Here is an 18,563-nt window from a genome sequence, read left to right as displayed (position 1 = left end):
ATGGGGACACCACTTGGGTTCTTTTTCCTTTTGGTGCATTTGTTCATCCTTATTTCCCTCTCCTCTTTCATCACTTCTTCCCCCACAAATATCTGAAGCTTAAAATAATGTCCTTGCCTTTTATCTGCCAGTAGTCTGACATGAAGTAGTTCCTCTTCATAACCATGAATTTATGTTTGGCCTGTTTACTCAGGTGCTAGACAGTATTTCTGACTGCACAGATGGCGAGTCTAATACAGGCTTCTGGGTTTGACTTTTATGTTTGTTTACATCTTGACGGTACAATAGTTATCTGAAGAGACAAACTGGAAAAGTGTGAAGTGCAACCTTGGGCCTAATCCTGAGATGAACAAGGGGCTTGGAAACCCCCAGAGCGGAGCCTCAGGACCTGGTGTTGATTATCCCCATATACACTGCCAGGCTTTTGCGACTGGGGTTTTACTAGCATAGCCAGATCATTCCTCTTTTGTCCAATACGTTAAAATGCGCTTGTTGGACAAGTGAAATCTGAGATGTAAAATGCCAGGAATGGGGAAACATGGTACGTTTGGGGCAGTGGCAGTTTCTGGCCTGTGTCTGCTTGGTCCTGAATGTCCCCCTCAACTGTGCATTAATACAGTTCCTTCCTCATCTATTTGTAATTTTTTTTCTGTTTATCAGGATGAAGGGATTAGAAAGATCAGAGGGAAAGAGGAAAGGGTTCCTCTTTGTTAACATGGGGAGATGCACAGGGAGATGAGTTTGTGCAGATTGAAGCACAGCCCCTGCATGGTCAGCTCAGTTTTGCTGAGCAAGTGCACTGCAAGGTGCCTCAGCTTCAGAGGTGCCAGTGGGGAAGGAAGGTCAGCAGGAGGTGTAAAAGTAAGTCTTAAAATGTTAGAGCTTAAAAATAAGGTCAGTTAAGCTGCTTTAACTCTGAGGCTACCTTAACCCTCTGGCCTTCTAGCAGTGAGGGTGCTTTCAGTGGCCAGCTGAAGCTCCAAGGCTGCGTGGTTGGGGCTCTGGCCAGGAGAGGACCTGAGAGAAGGCTTTTTCCCAGCCTTAATATTATTAACAATTAATTAATAACAATAATTTTGTTATTTTTATCTTCATTTGCAAGGAGTCTCCATTTCTGGGTTCTTATTCTTCTTGGAGTTTGAGGTTTATCCATGGAAAGGATCACACACACACAGAGTAGCAGCAGTATTATGCAGCAGCTCTTCTGAAAAAAACATGTACTTTTAGCAAATCCTCAATCATAAACTGTCCCACTTAACTGCTCCATGTTTTGTCAGTTACCTGGTACCAAATGGAGCTGGTCTATCTGAAGGTAAGAAACCGTGTGAGGTGATGACATGTTAACTGCAATGTGGGAAAGACCAGCAACAAATTCTGCTCATCACGAGTTTTGCAGTTATGACAACAGTTAAAAGTACCTGGTTTGTATTTTCAGAAGCTCTCCAAATCACATATTTTTAGTTCATTGCAAGAATTCAGGATCAGAAGTGGAAAAAGGTTGTGGGCTTGGAGTTAAATAGGTGATGGTGACTGTGGTGCATTTCTTTGCATGGAAATTGATTTCTATCTTGTACTTAAATTGCAGAACTAAATAATGAGTTTCTGGATAGCCTGTTTTTTTAGTGGACCAAATTTTTGGCATAAAGTCATCTGGGCCAACTCACTTGCCTTCACTGGAGTCACACCATTTTTCTGCTGAAGGATTTGCCTTCTGTATTTTCAGAAAATTGCAGTATTCATTGAAGTTGGCTGCGGCAGGAAAGATTCTGTCAGTATTCTCTGTGTTAGCCAAGTCTTTTTCTTCGAGTAAAAAGTTGATTTATTTTAGAACTTTTTGGCAATGGAAGTTTAAAAACTGGCATTTAGAATTGGCATAACAATTTTTTTGAGAAGTACATACATAACTTAAGTCATAAGTGTTCTTTTTACTGTCATCTCCAACAGAAGACAAGCTATAGGGTAGTTCCCTGTCCTACAGGAATCATCTGGATGACAGGAAAGAGGAAGTAGTAGAGAAAAAATGCTGAATTTTGATGTTTTTTTGTGATTCTCATTAAAGCACTCAGCCTCGCTAGGATGTGCCAGGGAATTCTAGGAAATCTGTCAGTTGCTGTAGAGGCAGGTTCCTCAGAACTTGTTTCTAGTGTTACATTTTCTTTATGTTTATGTACAGCCTCATAGCATAATGATCTCATATCAGAATATATGTATGTATTTATATAATATACATATGTAAAAACACACAGTTATGCAATGTGAGGATGTGTATAGTTTATGCAATTATTTTTTTTCATGTACCTAAAGAAAGCTCATTTTTCATTATGGTGAGGTCAGTGCTGGCAGTGGAATCTGCAGTTTTCCTTACATGTGTGTTTGTTCGGTCATTCCTTGTGCTTTGGTGCAAGGTTTGTGCCCAGCAAAGATGCTTTTTGAGCATCCATTTCATTTAGAGCACTGTCCCTTCCTGACATGGGTAGAGTCATCGTGGCACTAAAGGTCCTAATATCAGGGAGAAGAGGTGGTTAAACTTGTACCTGTGGTGGACAAACACTGCTTTTGGTGTTCCCCAGAGAATTGGTTTGATTCAAAATGATGTTAGGGTTTAGATTTCTGTGGCCTCCTGAGTTCCTGGTAAATCAGCCCCAGCTCTGGATTCCCGTCTGGGGGCCGTGCCTGAGGGTGAAAGGCTTTCTTGCATCTTGGATCTGGGTGAAGGTTCCCGCTGTGATCAGAGCATGGTAGAAACAAATCCAAAGTCATACACAAGGCAAATAAAGTACAACGTTTAATTTATTTAATTTTTTTTAATACAAACTGATGAATTTATTGAACATAGATGAGAATACCTTTTTTTTTTAGTTTGCATTTTTGTGGATAATGACGGCATGCGTCAGAAATACCCAGGGGAATAACAGATAAAAGATATGACATGAAAAACAGCTTTGTTTGATTTTTATTAGCTGAGGTTAACACTATTAGGGTTAATTATCACTTGATGTTAGATCAAGTTTCATCAGCAAGGCAGAAGAGCTGGTTTAAAAAGCAAAGTGGAGTATGTGCCTGAGATTTTTATTTTCTCTTTCACCTTCTTTTAAGACCCTTCCATTGCTTGTCTTTTCCCAGGTGCCACTCACAGAAGCAGTGGAGCCAGTTGAGTTGGAGGACTACCTTAATACACACCCCATTGCAGGGGAGTCAGGACCCCTGAGGGACCTGCTGGAGTTTCCTGCTGATGACATCGAGGTGGTGTACACGCCCCGGGAGTGTCGGACGCTTGTGTCGGCTGTGCCGGAGGAGAGGTAGGAGGTGACAGGGTGACACCTCCCTCAAGGGAATTAATTGCTCTGGGTTTGAGGGTTTGCAGGGCTGAAGCCTGGAAATTGTGTCTGTAAAAGGCTGAAAGCGTAAATACACACCTAAGTGGCTGTGTGTGTGTGTGTGTGTTCAAGAAGTCACGATCAAATGTTCAGGGGCAGGTTGGATGGGGCTCTGAGCAACCTGGTCTAGAGGGAGGAGTCCCTGCCAACAGAGGGGGTTGGATCTGGGTGATCTTTAAGGTCCCTTCCAAGCCAAACCATTCTATGATTCTATAATTATGCCTGTGATTTTGAAAGTGTTGTTTTTTTTTTTATTCTCTTAACAGTGAGATGGACCCTCATGTGAGGGACTGTGTAAGAAGTTACACGGAAGACTGGGCAATTGTGAACAGAAAGTGAGTTCCCCTGTGGTATTTGTCAGCTTTATTTCATATTCAAATTTTTGCAGGATGGCTAGCTGGTATGAGGAAGCTCAAAAACTGTTGTTCTGGCTACTGATTCCATGTGCCCTGGCTTTTAGTTGCTCAGCTCAGCTGAACTGATGCTTTGTATTTAGCTGAAATGATGCTTTGTGTTTTGAAAATTAGATCTCAGACATCAGATCCCTTGGGGCATTTTTGAAAATCTAGGCCATCTTAGTCAACAGTTGGTCCCTTAGAATGGTAGAGAAACTAGGGAATGCAAACAAGTAAAATAATTTTCAGCATTTATTTCTTTCTGTGTTCCATATGTTTTTAGCTCTTTTTCAAGATCTAATGCGTGAGTTTTGTAACAATTTAAGATTTATGTGCAGTCACAACCACATAATAGATAAGGTGCCCTCTGCAGCTTTCTTTTGTTCCCAAAGAGGCTTTGAGAAGTGATGTAATCGACACAAATAATTGTTAATGTTTGAACTATCACAACATTTACCTAATGAGGTAACAGTTTAGAGAATGTGCATGCATTGATTAATTTATGCAAATTAGCAGGAAGGTTGCTGAGTAGCTTGACTTGGAAAATACACTCTTGAATGATTGAAAGTCTGATGACTTCAAGAGCTACTGTCAAGCAGTAAGTGATCCATGTGATGTGCATCACCTACAAATGACTTGACTACACTTACAGCTCTGCCCTTGTGGCAGTTGCTACAATTGACTGGTTTAATGTTGTACTGAGAACCACTTCAGGGGATGCTGAAGATATGCTTTGCAGTGCAAAGATGGCCTAATAAAAATGTGTTTTGTAATCTCGTACAAAAAAACCCCAAACAAACCCAACCGGAAAGAACCCTGAGAGAGAGTTAATTAATTCTAGCTGTGTCCCCAGTACTACTTTGGGAACTGGGTGTGTACTGTAAGGAGGCTGTGGCTCTGGCCATATGTGTCTGTAAATATAGACGTAGTGCCATGTGCTATCCAAAAGCTTGTTAGTCAAAGAGATCTGATCTTGTCAGCCACAGTAGACAGACTGTTTACTAGCAAGCACTTTTAGACTCTGGAAAGCTCTGAAGGACCTGATTCTGCTTATAAAGATGCTGTAGAAAGATGCTCTTTTTAGTTGGGGTTGGAAAGGCATGTGTTTTCCAGAGGTGCTGAGGACTTCTGTGCTCCATGCAGTCCTACCTGAAGTTGGTGTTTTGGTTTTAAAGGTATTAGTACTTTCTGCTCCAAGTCAGTTCTTGCTCCAGCAGAACCACTGGCTTTCCTTCCCCTTGTTCTTGTCCTGTTTTAAGCTTGGCATCACAAGCATACATTTTATGATGACCTTAATTGGCCACTGATAATACTTCTTTTGACATCCCCCAGGGTTGCTTTATGGTTGAACAGAGTCACATTGTAGTACTGGAACACTGGATGTTGAATTATTACCCAGCTACAGTGGAGGGTGACTGGCAGTACTGTTTGCAGAGAGCAGTTTATACTTTGAGAGGACCCACACTGATAGTACTCGGTCTGTTTTGAATTCTCCTTTTGGGTTTTGTGTCAAAAGGGATGTTAAGAACCCATTTGAAATACTTTGCTTTCAGATATCACAAGCTGGGAACTGGATTTAATCCCAACACCTTAGACAATCAGAAGGAGAGGCAAAAGGGGCTCCCCAAGCAGATCTTTGAGTCTGATGAAGCTCCAGATGGCAACAGCTACCAGGATGAACAAGTAATGTACCTTTAAAACCTTGCTACATAAAACCTAATTTATGATCCCATTTTAAAAGTGCAGTCCCTTCCCCTGTAAAGTTGCTTTTAATTTGTTGAATCTCAGGATGACCTTAAGCGCCGTTCAATGTCGATTGATGACACTCCCCGGGGCAGCTGGGCGTGCAGTATTTTTGATCTGAAGAACTCCCTCCCAGATGCTCTTCTCCCAAACCTGCTGGACCGAACCCCAAATGAAGAGATCGACCACCACAATGAAGATCAGAGGAAGTCCAGCAGGCACAAGGAACTTTTTGCACTACACCCAGCACCAGATGAGGTATTTTCATGTACATGTGGGACAGATTAAAAAGCATGGGAGTCTGAAAATTCTCAGTCCACCACAGACTTAAAGGAGTTAAGATCACCTATGTTTAATATCCAGGAGGAATTAGTTATTTTATGGGGTTTTAGCATATTTTCTTATCATAGATTTGCTTTCTGATGATTGGTTTTCCTTTGGGATTATGCAGTAATGTTGGAAACATTAAATGGCTTACATTTAGCATATTTATGCTGCTGAATGCAACATTCTGGTAAGCCTCAAATGAAATTGATGCTAGTGTCTTAGAAAAGGTAAGCGATAGGTATGTTTACTTCATGTTTGTGCAAGTGTCATGTCTCTAAATTGCAAGTGTCATGTCTCTAAATTGCAAGTGTCATGTCTCTAAATTGCAAGTGTCATGTCTCTAAATTGCTGGTCCTGTGATGAATTTCAGGAGGAGCCTATAGAAAGACTTAGCATCCCTGAAGTACCCAAAGAACACTTTGGCCAAAGACTCCTGGTGAAGTGTTTGTCCCTTAAGTAAGTATTGCTCCAACAGACAGAAACTGAGAATTTCCATCTGCTGTTGTATCCATGTGCATCTGGAATAACTCTGCTGCCTTGCTTGTTGCCCTTGAAGGGATGTAACATTGCTTGGTTGGTCGTAGGCTTAAACATTAGTTCTATAAAGAATACATCACTCAGTACTGTGCATCAGACATTTTTATCTTCAAGCCTTTGCACAGTGGTGTGATACAGAAAGTGGTGACCTTCCTTGGCCCTTCTCTGTGCTGCTTTTCAGCCAGTCTGTAGCTATACCTGTCCTGTGTTAACAGCAAGCATGCTACTCTGTGCTCCTTCAGGCCTTTGAAGTTGGCCAGTCATTGGTGTTCAGCTCTGGAACAAAGATGTTTGAGAGGGGCAAAAAAAAGATGAAAGATGCTTAAGCCTTAAAAATTAGACAACCAAAGATTTGCCAAAGTTTAGGCTCAACAACCTTGACTGTGTCCCTTTAAGAGTGAAGACTTTATATACTTAGCAAGCATTAACTGGAGGAATAGAAACCTGTTAAACAAGTTTAATGAAGTGGAGCTCCTGAATATAGGGTTACCTGCAGCTGGTTCATTGCCTGTAACTCTTCTCTAATAACACAAGGTAAAATTTTACTGTTATTCCCTTGGAGAAATAAAGTACAAAACTGATTTTCCACACTGCTGTATTCATCTTCTGTGTCCTCAGTTAGGTCAACCCTTCTTATTAGAGAGCTCCAGTTAGACTACATGGCTGCTCATAACAGAGATATATGTGTGGGACATATCTCCTGCTCGTAGAGTGCTCCAGGACCTAATATAGCCATAGAGATGAACTGATTTTGCAGCCTTTTATGAACTGGAACAACATAATATGCAGTAGCAGTGGAGCTTCCTCTCCAAAGGATGGTATCTTTAGAATAAATAAATGACATATTGGAAATTAATGATTTCTGCTATTTAAGCATCTCTTGCTGACTGTAAATTTATAGCAAAACTGCCCAACTACTTGCTTGTTTGTAATGTCTGAAACTGTACTTGCAGTTGTGATTGTGAGCATCCAAGATCGTGCTGTCTTAGTGGCACAAAAAGAAGAGCATAGTCTCTTCCCCAGGGAGAAGGCAAAGATAACCTAAGCAAGATCATTTTTAGGTTAATCTCAACTTTTTTTGCAAAACTAGAGGAGATTCCTGTTTGATGATGCAGTCCTGTGTGTTGTTCTCCATCTTGGCAGAAAGAGTTCCAGGCTGACAAGCTGAGAGCTCTGGGCAAGGATGGGGTGCCTGGGGGTATCCCACCATGGATTGGGCATTATTTCAGGGGGAGGCTGTGCAGACAGGAGAATGGCATTTCAGCCCCTGCTCACTCTGGTGTAGGGTCAGGTTTCGAATGTTTTTTAATTTCTTTAACCCACCCAGGTGATTTAACAATAAGGGTTTTTTTGGTATGTTAGTCTTTTTGTCAGAAGCGTTTCAGTTAGCATTTAATGCTACTTGGTAACAGTTACTCTGAAAAACGGACACCTTTCTGAGAAACTTTTTGAGATATTGGTATTTTCTGTCAAAAGTTAAGCATTAAAAATTGCCAGAATAGCTGTCCCCAATTCTGCAGAGGAAGGAGCTTTCTGGTCAGTAATGCTTGAGAGGAGCAGTTGGCCATTTAGGATATCAACAGGTCAGGGTAGTAAATGGGCACATAGGGCAACTTCTCGAGGTAATCAGAGGAGCTAAGTGGTCCAGCTGTCCCAATTAATAATTCCCCTAGGGAATTATTAAGGAAGCTATAATAATTCCTCTCCCTTTAAGGAAGCTGTTAGGTTGCTTTGCTTAGCGTCCAAACAACTGTTGAAGCAGATAAAAGCATCTATAGAAAAGTAGGCTTTATGTGCTGTCACCCTAATCCCAACCTTTCTGTTGGGTCAATGTATTGAAATGGCTTTGAGAAGGTCCAGGGAACACCCGTGCATGTCCTGGTGGAAGGGAGCAGAGGCCATGGAGAGGAAGCAGGACAGGAGAGGAGTAGGGGGAAAAATGGGGAACAAGATCCTTTTAGAGCCAGAAGCAAGCCCTTGGGTTGGCCCAGCTGCTCTGACATCTCGGGTGAGCAGAGGTCAGCCATCAGCCAGGAGGGATCTGGAGAGGGGGGTAGGATATTCTTTCTTACAAAATGCAAGTCAACTGATTTTATGTTTCTTTCCTTCAAGATTTGAAATAGAAATTGAGCCCATTTTTGCAAGTTTGGCTTTGTATGATGTTAAAGAAAAGAAAAAGGTAGGTCTTTAATTACTGGAGTGATGACATTTCCACTGAATCATTACAAACCTGTATTAAAAAGAAAGGAGGAATTAATTTTGGAAGTGAACCTTTATAGAGGCAGTGAGACACCAGGGGCTGGAAGAATGATGAAAGCATTTCATGAACCATCTTGTGTGGTGGTGTTCTACTTAGTAAAACAGCTGAAGTATAACCACTTTTCTAAAAGTTTATCTAATACAGGAGTGCCTCGAATCAGAATACATCTATATTGTCCAGTCTTGGCTTTCAAAAGTCTCTTCCCAGAGAGAACTTAAGTAACTGAAACCTTTTATTTAGGTTAAGTTTTTATGACTTTCTTAACCTCTTTATTGTGATTCAGCATGGAATGTGTCCAAGTAACATTTTAATAATGCACAAGAAAGTCCTACATGCTAAAATTGCTAAAACCAAAACAAAACTCAGGAGTCTTTTCAAGATCTAAGTTGTAGGAAAAGGAAAATACACTTATTCTTGTATTTATGTTCTGTATTTAATATTTGAAGAGTCTCTTAGTTTTCCTAATTCAAGATATTAGCAGTAGTAGAGAGAAAAATGTTAAAAATATGCATTTTGACATTTATCTCTCTAAGATTTGAATTTAATGCATTGAGTTTTAAGTTATGTAGATGAGAGAATGTGGAATATTATGTGAACTTTGTTTAATATTTAAATCACATTTCATAAGCCAATTTTATCATCCCATTACTCCATATTTTTTCTCTCTACTGTTCTAAGTTCTTTAGTGACCTCTGGTGTTGACAACCAGCTCACATTCATTTTGACTTTGCAGCCTTGATACAGTCGAGGATTTGGTGTTGGGTCTAGAAAGCTCACTGCCTGGCTTTCAAGTTTTGTTGTTTTTTTCTTTTTCTATGAATAATCTTAAAGATAATTTTCTGGAGGCAGTTTCCTGCCTAGACTTCTTGACAAAAAGACCTTTTTGTTTTTCTTTCATATACATAGTTTAAAAGAAGGCACTGTTGGTTGTTTTTTTTGCCTCATGTTTTGAAATTGTCTGCTGTGCTTATGAAGAGTTTTTACCAAAAATAAGAAGTATAACTAAGGCTGTAAGCTACCCAACTTCTTCCTTAGATTTCAGAAAATTTCTACTTTGATTTAAACTCGGAACAAATGAAGGGAATGCTTCGTCCACATGTCCCCCCTGCTGCTATATCCACACTGGCCAGATCTGCCATCTTTTCTATCACTTACCCCTCTCAAGATGTCTTTCTGGTAATAAAGGTAAGAAATGCCAGAGAAATTGAAATTGTTATTGTCTCTTGTTTTCTACTTAAAATAAAATATAAGCAAGTCTGGCTGAGCAGTTGGCTTCATATTGACATGTGAGAGCAGAATTCTATTCTCAGATTCTCTGGCACCACAGAATAATGTTTCATTTCAGATATTCTCACTTAGTACATTAAGTTCCTTTGTAACAGGAACAGTTCAGTGAAGGTGTGTATTGTTGTGTTACTAAAAAACTGAGAAGAGAACAAAGGTTTGCTTGAGATAGAGCAGCTTTCTGGGGCTTGATCTTGGTTTTCATATGAAACAATGTGCTGACTCCTTAAGGTGGTAGATATGTGAGTAATCTAAAAATATATATTGATCTGAATCTCATTTTAAAAATTATATATGCCCTTAAGCCAGATTTTCAAATGTCTAGAAGAATCTGAATTGCTACAAGAGTGAGATCCATAGCTGAAATAAAATGCCTCTTTGGTCACTCCTGGAATAAAGAATACGAAGATAAAAGTTATTTTCTTTTCTTTCATTTGATTCAATGAGTGCACAGATGTTACAAGTTCAGGCTGGCATTTGAATCAGTTTTGTTGGCTGGTCTCTGCATAAAAGTCATGCTATTGTAAAAAGGGGAGTTCAGCACATGCTTTCAGGTCACAGGCAGTGGCTGCAGTGCCTGCTGCCTGGGTGCTGTGTTTTGAAAACCCTGGTGACTGAGGTTTGTGCAAGTTCTTAATAAATTGCTCCTTAAATGAGGAATAAGCTCTAGAAAATTAATCAAAGCTTTGTGGCATGACAGAACAGTCCCAGGTGAGCATAAGGCTTTCAGTATTGTTAGAACATCTGATCTCCAAATTTTTTGTATGATTCTCTGAATTCCTTCTAAAAATAATGTTCTGCCTGTGCACACATATTCAGTCTTCTGATTTTTACAAGACACAAGGAAGAGAGAACCTCATCTTTATGAGATCGGGGTCTGTCTGAAAGAGCTTGTGTCTGCACATTAGTGCTTGTAAAACCAGTGATCCAAGAGGTGGCTTAGTGGTTTTTTGATTTGATGATGAAAAGGATATAGTCAGAGATAAATAAAGCAGGTGCATAACATGGCTTACTGGGTGAATTTTCACATGGGTCTTAGTGGGAAATCACTTTTCAGAGAGCTGGTATTGCTAGCATAAACTCACCAGGGAGTGCAAAATTTGATGGAAAGTCATTTTGTTCTTTATATTCCGGTAGCCTTGTGGAGTTCTAGTAGATGACAAGTGTGAATGGCACTTTATAAGCATGGGAGAAGTTTAAAGATGTTCTAATCCCCTTGTGCACAGGAGCGGGTGTGGGAGGGAGGGCCAGGATACTTCTGAAAGAAACTGTCAATGCATATGATAGGCAAGATATTTCTTTTAGAAACTGAGTGTTAAACAGTTTTTTGTTCAACTGACTGACTTGGAGACTTCAGAAGCAAACTCTTTGGCTAATTTTAATTATTTGACTATTTCATTATTTGGTTTTAAAACACACTAATGTGAAATAGTGCTGCTTGTAGCTGAGTGTATCTGAGCCACCTTTTCTTGCTGCTGCAGCAGGTCCTTAATATGGAGAAAAGAAGTAACAGCATTCTGAAAATGGTGATGCAGAAGACAGTGTAAGCTGTCTTTAAGCCCTTAAAAATGAGCTGAAGGTGGCTCTAGTACAGATCAAACCAAAGTGAAGTGGTGTACATTCCCTTTGAACCTATATTTTACATGTGTGATTCAGTTTAAGCAGGAAATCTGGGAACATAATGGCTGTAACAACTTCAGTGCAGCACTTGTTCCCCAAATCACAAAGGGAAATCAAGCTTTAACTCTTTTGAAAGGATGTTTTTGCTTCCTAATGTTTGTTTAATTTAACAGTTCTTGCTGGATATGTGTCCTTATAATGGTTCATTTTCCCTTCTCAGCTGGAAAAAGTGTTACAGCAGGGAGATATTGGGGAATGTGCAGAGCCTTATATGATTTTTAAAGAATCTGATGCAGCCAAGGTAAGAATTTTTGTGATGTTTTGATTAAATTTAGCTACTGTTTTAAAGCATTTTATTAGAAATTAAGCATACCTTATTTTCTTTTACCTTGGACTTCATAGCCATTGATACTCTTCCTGTTGTCAAAAGGATCTGTCTTTACTTAATAATGTAGTCAAATTCTGAAGGCCAAAGAAGAGTCAAAGACCCTTGAATCTTGATGGCTTATTGGGGCAGAGTAGTTAAAGGTCATCAGTTTTTGCAGCTGACAGGGGAGATGTGTGGTTACCATCAAGCTCAGTCAGCTGTGATTCCCTGTCCCAGAGGATCAGCTGTGTGCTTATAGCTGGGCCAAGCATAGGCAGCTTTTGATGTGAATTTGCTGCAAAATTTCCACTTTTCTGCAGCTTAACCCCATCACAGTACCTCTGCCTTCTAGGAGCTTTATCAAGTGGGTGAAGTATGTTACCAGGAGATTGTCCATCAGGCCTGATTTTGAATTGCAGTGCATTTCTGGTTCTTTTTTTTTTCTGTTATTTCCTGCTGATTTTTCTTTTTCCTGATACCATAAAGAAGGGCCACACTCAACAGCGGGATAAAGCTGCACTTTGTACTTACAGTAAGCACAGATGTAAAATATTATGTTTTAGTGCTTGGTTTTTCCACTAACAATGTCCTGTTAATTCTGTTCTTCAGCAGTTTGGGCATGGTCCTCTCGAGTGCAGTGGATGGCATGGACCTGCCCCAGTTTGGCTGATCCTTTGTCTTTCCCACACATTTAAATGCAGCCTGTCTCCTGAGTGTGATGCTGCTTATTTGAGGAATGTTTTCAGTTTCCCATGCAATCCAGATGACCTGAGCCCTGGCTGTGATACAATCACATTGAGAATGGCCATTCTAGACTTCACAGAGTGAAATTCAGCCTTTCTTTCTTGAACGGGCTGTAGGCAGATGAGTTCACTGGGATTTGACAGGCTAGTCAGGAGGCTTAAGAGCATGAAGCCAGCTGCTCTGGCAGGCTGTCCTGTGTCTGGTACTGCTGGCCTGGTGACACTTTCATGAAGCAGATGTCTCCTTCTCTAGCATTTAGTGATCCCTCCTCTAGAAGGTGCTGTTGAAGCACTAAATGAACTTTGGTCCTATTCCTCTCCTTTTAATCTCTTGGGTGGACAATTTTCTTCACAGAATAAGGAGAAGTTGGAGAAACTGAAAGCCCAGGCAGAACAGTTTTGCCAAAGACTGGGCAAGTATCGAATGCCTTTTGCCTGGACAGCCATTCATTTAATGAACATTGTGAGCAGTGCTGGAAGTTTGGAAAGAGATTCCACTGAAGTAGAAGTTGGCACAGGAGGTAGAGTATCTGGCATCTGCATGAGGGAATGTGGACAAATCCAGAGTTCACTGAAGTCTTGATTCATGCCCTGTATCTGCTCCTTTTATTGCTTTCCTCCCCCTGCCCTCTGATAGTCTTGGGTCATGGTTGAAATAAAACAGAAAAGTCCATGATAACAAATGGATTTATCTTTCAAGGATTTTACAAGCAAACCATCTGTTATATTATTTAAAACCAGGCTTCCAACACTGAGAGCACGTTACAGGCTGATGAACATTTTCCAAAGGAGTGGATTAATCTTTGTGAACCACACAGCTCATCTTGAAACTGCTCTTCAGCATCCCCAAAACTGCCAGCTTCATCATCTTTCAGAGCAAGAGAAATACATAAATCTCCACAGGATAAAGACTTTTATAATAGCAGTAAGGCAGTGGGGTGAGGTTGCTGTGAGAGGAGCAGGAGGAGTCAGCTGTGCTTCACAGCCTCCTGATGCCTCAGGAGTGTGATTGTCTTAGCATAACCACCTCTTCTATCACACTTATTGCATAATTTCCAAAAGCAGCAGCTATCTTGTGTGGAAAAATCCTGTTTAGAACAAAAGTAGGCTCCTGGACAATTGTTTTTGTTCTTTCTTTTTTAATGCCTTCCCCTTTTTTTTCTTTCATGAAGAACGTAAGGGATCGTGGTCGGAGAGGCGGAATTCCAGTATTGTTGGGAGGCGTTCGTTAGAGAGAACCACAAGTGGGGATGAGGCTTGCAATCTAACCAGCTTTAGGCCAGCTACTCTGACAGTGACAAACTTCTTTAAACAGGTATTGTATGAAGCTAGCTAACTAAGGACTTGCTCCCTGTACAGGATGATTTGATCATGAGAAGTCAGTTGAGACCTGAATGATCAGTTTGTGATGCTGTCAGTGTGTGTCATGTCTGTTCCCCCATTGCAGGATGTCTTTAAACAACATGCAGTGGGTTTTTTATCTCGTCTGCTTAATTCTACCAGCAGTGGATCAGTCCACAGTCAATTGGTGGGTTCTTTCAATAAGTTTACTGTGAATAATGATGTTTTGGAAATTACTGGATGGTAAAGTGACTTACCTAACTAACAGAACTGGGAGAGCATCAGTTTATTGAGCTCCAGATTTTTCTGACACGCATTGGAAAAACCACTGGCCAACATCAGAAAAATGCTCAGAGAAGCAACTTCACAAAACCTGAGGATAACTTCGGTGGGCTAGTATGTGCTAAAAAGTATTCCAGTATTTGTCCTACTCTAGGAGTTGCTTTCGTTGGGTGATAGAGGATCCCATTGAAACATCAGCAGGCTCAGAACCAGGTTCATCAATGAGATTTGAGGTTGGCATCAGTCCCCTGGACACAACAGGGATGTGTGAGATAGCAAAGCATTTCACTTCTGATGCTGCTTCACTTAGTGGCAACTCTTCGTAGCCAGGGCTTGGGACTCTTCTTAGCCAGAGCTTGGGATCTTTCTGAGAAGCAGTAGAAAACATGATTAAATGGAATAAATTTTTTAGTCAAGCTTAGAAAATTGCTTCAGTTCATTAGTACTTGCTAAGATTCGCTGAACGTCTGGTTCAGGAAAGTTGTTAATTGAACGTCAACTTTGTGGATAAAAAGAGATTTACTAGTGAGCAACCAGGTATTTTTTGGACTGATTTCTGGATTCTTGGAAATGCAAAGTTTTAGATACTATATGGGGAAAGTTGATTAAGCTCTTTTTTTTGTTCTGATTGTTTTGGTTGTGTACCACTTTCACTGTGGGCAGCCATCCAAAGTCTACTGTTAAATACAGTAGGGTAAATAAGGAGAAATGTCATTAAGGGCATGAAGTTACTGTGGTGCAATCCATGGAAGGTAGAGGGTCACCCGTGCCTCTGGTGCTCCAAGCTTTCCTGAAACTCAGTGTGACTGAAACTGAGCTCTGGGAATGATATCTCTGGGGTCTCGGTGACACAGAGCCGCACAGGAAGTTCCTTTTGCTTGGGGTGTTAACAGAAAATCCAATTCTGTAACATATTCACCCACGATGGAGAAAGTAAGCAAAATTGTATTACAGCACTGCCAATGCAGCCATTCCACTGGCCATGTTCTGCAGCCCTCTTTGCAATACTCATTAAGTTAGTAATGATTTACAAAAGCATGTATTTATTTACTTTCTCAAGGTTGTTTTCACTTGACAACTTTGAAGCAGCTTGTTTTATTAATTTATTGATTTAATACTTTAAGTTTGTAGTTCTTCTGTTTCTTTATCTTCCCTTTCTTTTCTCCCATTGAGTACAATTAATTGATGCTACCCAGAGTTTTTCTCCTTCCATTTGCTTCTTTTTTTCATATTGTGATTTATTAACTTTATTATCAGGTATCTTCTGGTTTTGGATGGTTAGAGGGTGGCAGAGTCACATTTTCTGTAATGTTTCCAAAATGGATGAAATTCTGAGCTACCAGAATGTGGCACAAGGAAAGCTGACAACAGGCTCCTTCCACTTTCCACTGTTTCTTAACACTTCTCCTGAAAATTAGGATTCTTTTAGACTCACACCAAAGAGAAGAAGGCAGAGGAGAAGGAAGGAGGTTCACTACCTGAATGACGGATGCTTTTTCAAACTATTAGACTTGCTAAAAATTGGATATTTTGGGTGAGATCTTTTAGCAGCCATTCTCAGTTTGGAAAAAGATAATATTGATGGGGAGAGAAAAGGTTTTCAATGAGAAGTTCCTATAGCTGTCATGATGATTAATAAGGAGAAAAGGAAGGAAAAAGGATGGAGAAATGAACTGTAATTTAGCATGTTAATGTTAACACCTTGTTCTGAGAAGGTACATTTTGACATCAGAGGAAAGAGGCTGTAGAGTCTAGATGGTTTCTTCATTCTCTCACATCCAGAAGGTTGTGTAGATAACCATTTTCTCCCCACCACCCAACAGGAGGGTGATCGTCTGAGCGATGAAGACTTGTACAAGTTTGTTGCTGACATGAGGCGACCCTCATCGGTGCTGCGGAGGTTGAGGCCCATCACAGGTATTGCTCCAGAGCTTTTTGGCTCACACAGGTGGTAAGGTAATTGGCTAGTTCTTCCCAGAAGCCACCCAGTTCTTGTAAGTGACCAGATGAAAAAAACCCTGGTAGATCCCTGGTAGATCGTGAGTACTGAGGATGGTGTTTTGGCAGGTTTTTCACAGGCACATATGCATACACAGCTCCTGACACTGAGAGTAGGATTTGAGAGAAGAGGGTGCAAACCCCAGAGTCCTGAGCCCAGCAGGGGCTGAGGAGCCTGAGGAGCCTCTGTTTTCCTGGGTAAAATACCAACCTCCAGCTGAGGAGAGATCTCTCTCCTGGCTCCCACTTGGTTAATAGGAACAGACTCCACCTCTGTTTGAGGAAGTGAAGTAAAATCGTTGGCAAACTAGCAGTGAAACATCACTGGTCCCTGACCTGTGCTGTTTCTGACAATATTTACATAACCTGTTCTTGAACATCTCCAGTGGCAGCATTCCTACAGCTTCCTAAGATCATCTCTCCCAGCACTCAGCTGTCCTTGCAGTGAGGTTAGGTATTAAGAAAACTTTGCAAAATTATCTTGCTGCAAATTAATCTGCTTCTGGTCTGTCATGCCCTCAGGGCAGTTATCATCACCTTTCGAGTACTTGAATACTGTTACTAATTCACTCTTATTCACCTCTGTTTTGTGGCCTGACCAATCTCAGGTTTTTTCCAACCTTTCCTCAAAGGTTGCGATTTTAAAATTGCCTGTAACTCTCTGCTTGGGTTTCTTTAGTTGGTCCCTGCTCTTCTTCAAGCATGGTGCTCTGAGCTGGTTGTGATGCTCCTCCTAAGATGTCTTCAGCCCAGAAACTGTGTTCTGGGCTGCATCAAAAGAAGTGTGGCCAGCAGGGCCAGGGAGGTGATTCTCCCACTTTGTTTAGCTCCTGTGAGATCCCACATGGAGAACTGTGTCCATTTCTGGAGCCCTCAGCATAAGGAAGACATGGAGCTCCAGGAGAAAATCCAGAGGAGGCCACAAAAATGATCTGAGGGCTGGAGCAGCTCTACTGTGGAGACAGGCTGAGAGAGCTGGGGCTGTTCAGCCTGGAGAAGGCTCCAAGGAGGCCTCATAGCACCTTCCAGTGCCTGAAGGGGCTACAGGAAAGCTGGGGAGGAGTTTTGGACAAGGGTTTGCAGTGAGAGGAGAAGGGGAAATGATTTTAAGACGGAAGAGGGGAGATTTAGGTTAAACATTAGGAAGGAATTCTTTATTGTGAGGGTGCTGAGACCCTGGCCCAGGTTGCCCAGGGAAGCTGTGGCTGCCCCATCCCTGGCAGTTTTCAAGGGCAGGTTGGATGGGGCTTGGAACAACCTGGGCTGGTGGGAGGTGTCCCTGCCCATGCAGGGGGGTTAGAACTAGATGATCTTTAAGGTCCCTCCCAACCCAAACCATTCTATGAAAGTAGGTAAATTTGTCTCCAGTGTCTTTCACAGGACACAGCCCTAATAGATCTTAGAATGGTAGTTGCTTTTGTCTGGACATTGGCTTATCATCACTGCTGTCACCAAGCCCTTTTCTGCAGAATTGATCCATATCAATTGCATTTTTTAGTGTTTGTATGCTTGGCTTCTCCTTAATGCAAGTCCTTTGCTTTCTTAAGCTTCATCCTAATCATCTGATGCCATTTCTCCAACTCTCCTGTCCAAATTTTTACAATCATGCCAACCTCAGTGCCATCCACCCACCATAAGTGTGCTGTCAGTTCTGTCAGCTGCCTTGCTAGGGAAAGTATTCAAGAGTCTTGGTGCAGATTAGCTCTCAGCAGCTCCTGATATGTCCTTCCAGTTTGATAGGCAAGATTTCTGATGAGACTTTGAGTATTGTCATTAGCAATAGTTGGGCCTCACAGCAGAATTATCTAGGCTGTATTTCCTCAACTTGCCCATGAGAACAGCATTTGGGAGTAGTTAAGTTCATCTTTTCTGTTGATTCTTATTATCTGGTTGCCCTGGTTTGATTCACTGGTATTTTTTTTTTAACAAATCTACATTGGCTGTAATTTATAACTTATTTATTTATGAAATAAATATATAGGATATTAACCTAAAGAAACAAAGCATGAATCATCTTTTTTATGTAAATTACCTTCTATTCATTGTTATAAAACCATTTTTTTCTTACAGCTCAATTGAAGATAGACATATCTCCAGCTCCAGAGAATCCCCATTACTGTCTAACTCCAGAGTTACTGCAAGTCAAACTTTACCCAGATAGCAGAGTCAGACCTACAAGAGAAATCCTGGAGTTTCCTGCCAGGGATGTCTACGTTCCAAATACCACATACAGGTTAGAGTTTTGAAATATATTTCAGGGCCTGAGCCTGGCAAGTCCAGAAATTCCTA

The 18,563-nt window shown here is 41.0% G+C and overlaps 1 protein-coding gene across 16 annotated transcripts in view; it reads left to right on the top strand.

Moving 5' to 3' along the window:
• DOCK7 (dedicator of cytokinesis 7) overlaps nucleotides 1-18,563 on the top strand; it is a 100,948-nt gene that overhangs the window by 20,233 nt on the left and 62,152 nt on the right. For all 16 annotated transcript variants that reach the window (XM_051624493.1, XM_051624492.1, XM_051624489.1 and 13 more), the window contains exons 3-14: nucleotides 3,124-3,299; nucleotides 3,644-3,712; nucleotides 5,326-5,455; nucleotides 5,561-5,773; nucleotides 6,213-6,298; nucleotides 8,492-8,558; nucleotides 9,675-9,824; nucleotides 11,764-11,844; nucleotides 13,009-13,174; nucleotides 13,826-13,968; nucleotides 16,100-16,193; nucleotides 18,345-18,507. In XM_051624493.1, the coding sequence (XP_051480453.1) occupies nucleotides 3,124-3,299; nucleotides 3,644-3,712; nucleotides 5,326-5,455; nucleotides 5,561-5,773; nucleotides 6,213-6,298; nucleotides 8,492-8,558; nucleotides 9,675-9,824; nucleotides 11,764-11,844; nucleotides 13,009-13,174; nucleotides 13,826-13,968; nucleotides 16,100-16,193; nucleotides 18,345-18,507 (1,538 nt within the window). The remainder of the gene's footprint in view (nucleotides 1-3,123; nucleotides 3,300-3,643; nucleotides 3,713-5,325; nucleotides 5,456-5,560; nucleotides 5,774-6,212; nucleotides 6,299-8,491; nucleotides 8,559-9,674; nucleotides 9,825-11,763; nucleotides 11,845-13,008; nucleotides 13,175-13,825; nucleotides 13,969-16,099; nucleotides 16,194-18,344; nucleotides 18,508-18,563) is intronic.

This window comes from Apus apus, chromosome 7 (assembly GCF_020740795.1).
Source record: "Apus apus isolate bApuApu2 chromosome 7, bApuApu2.pri.cur, whole genome shotgun sequence".
Classification (NCBI taxonomy): Eukaryota; Metazoa; Chordata; class Aves; order Apodiformes; family Apodidae; genus Apus; species Apus apus.
This window is presented reverse-complemented; position numbering and strand designations above follow the sequence as displayed.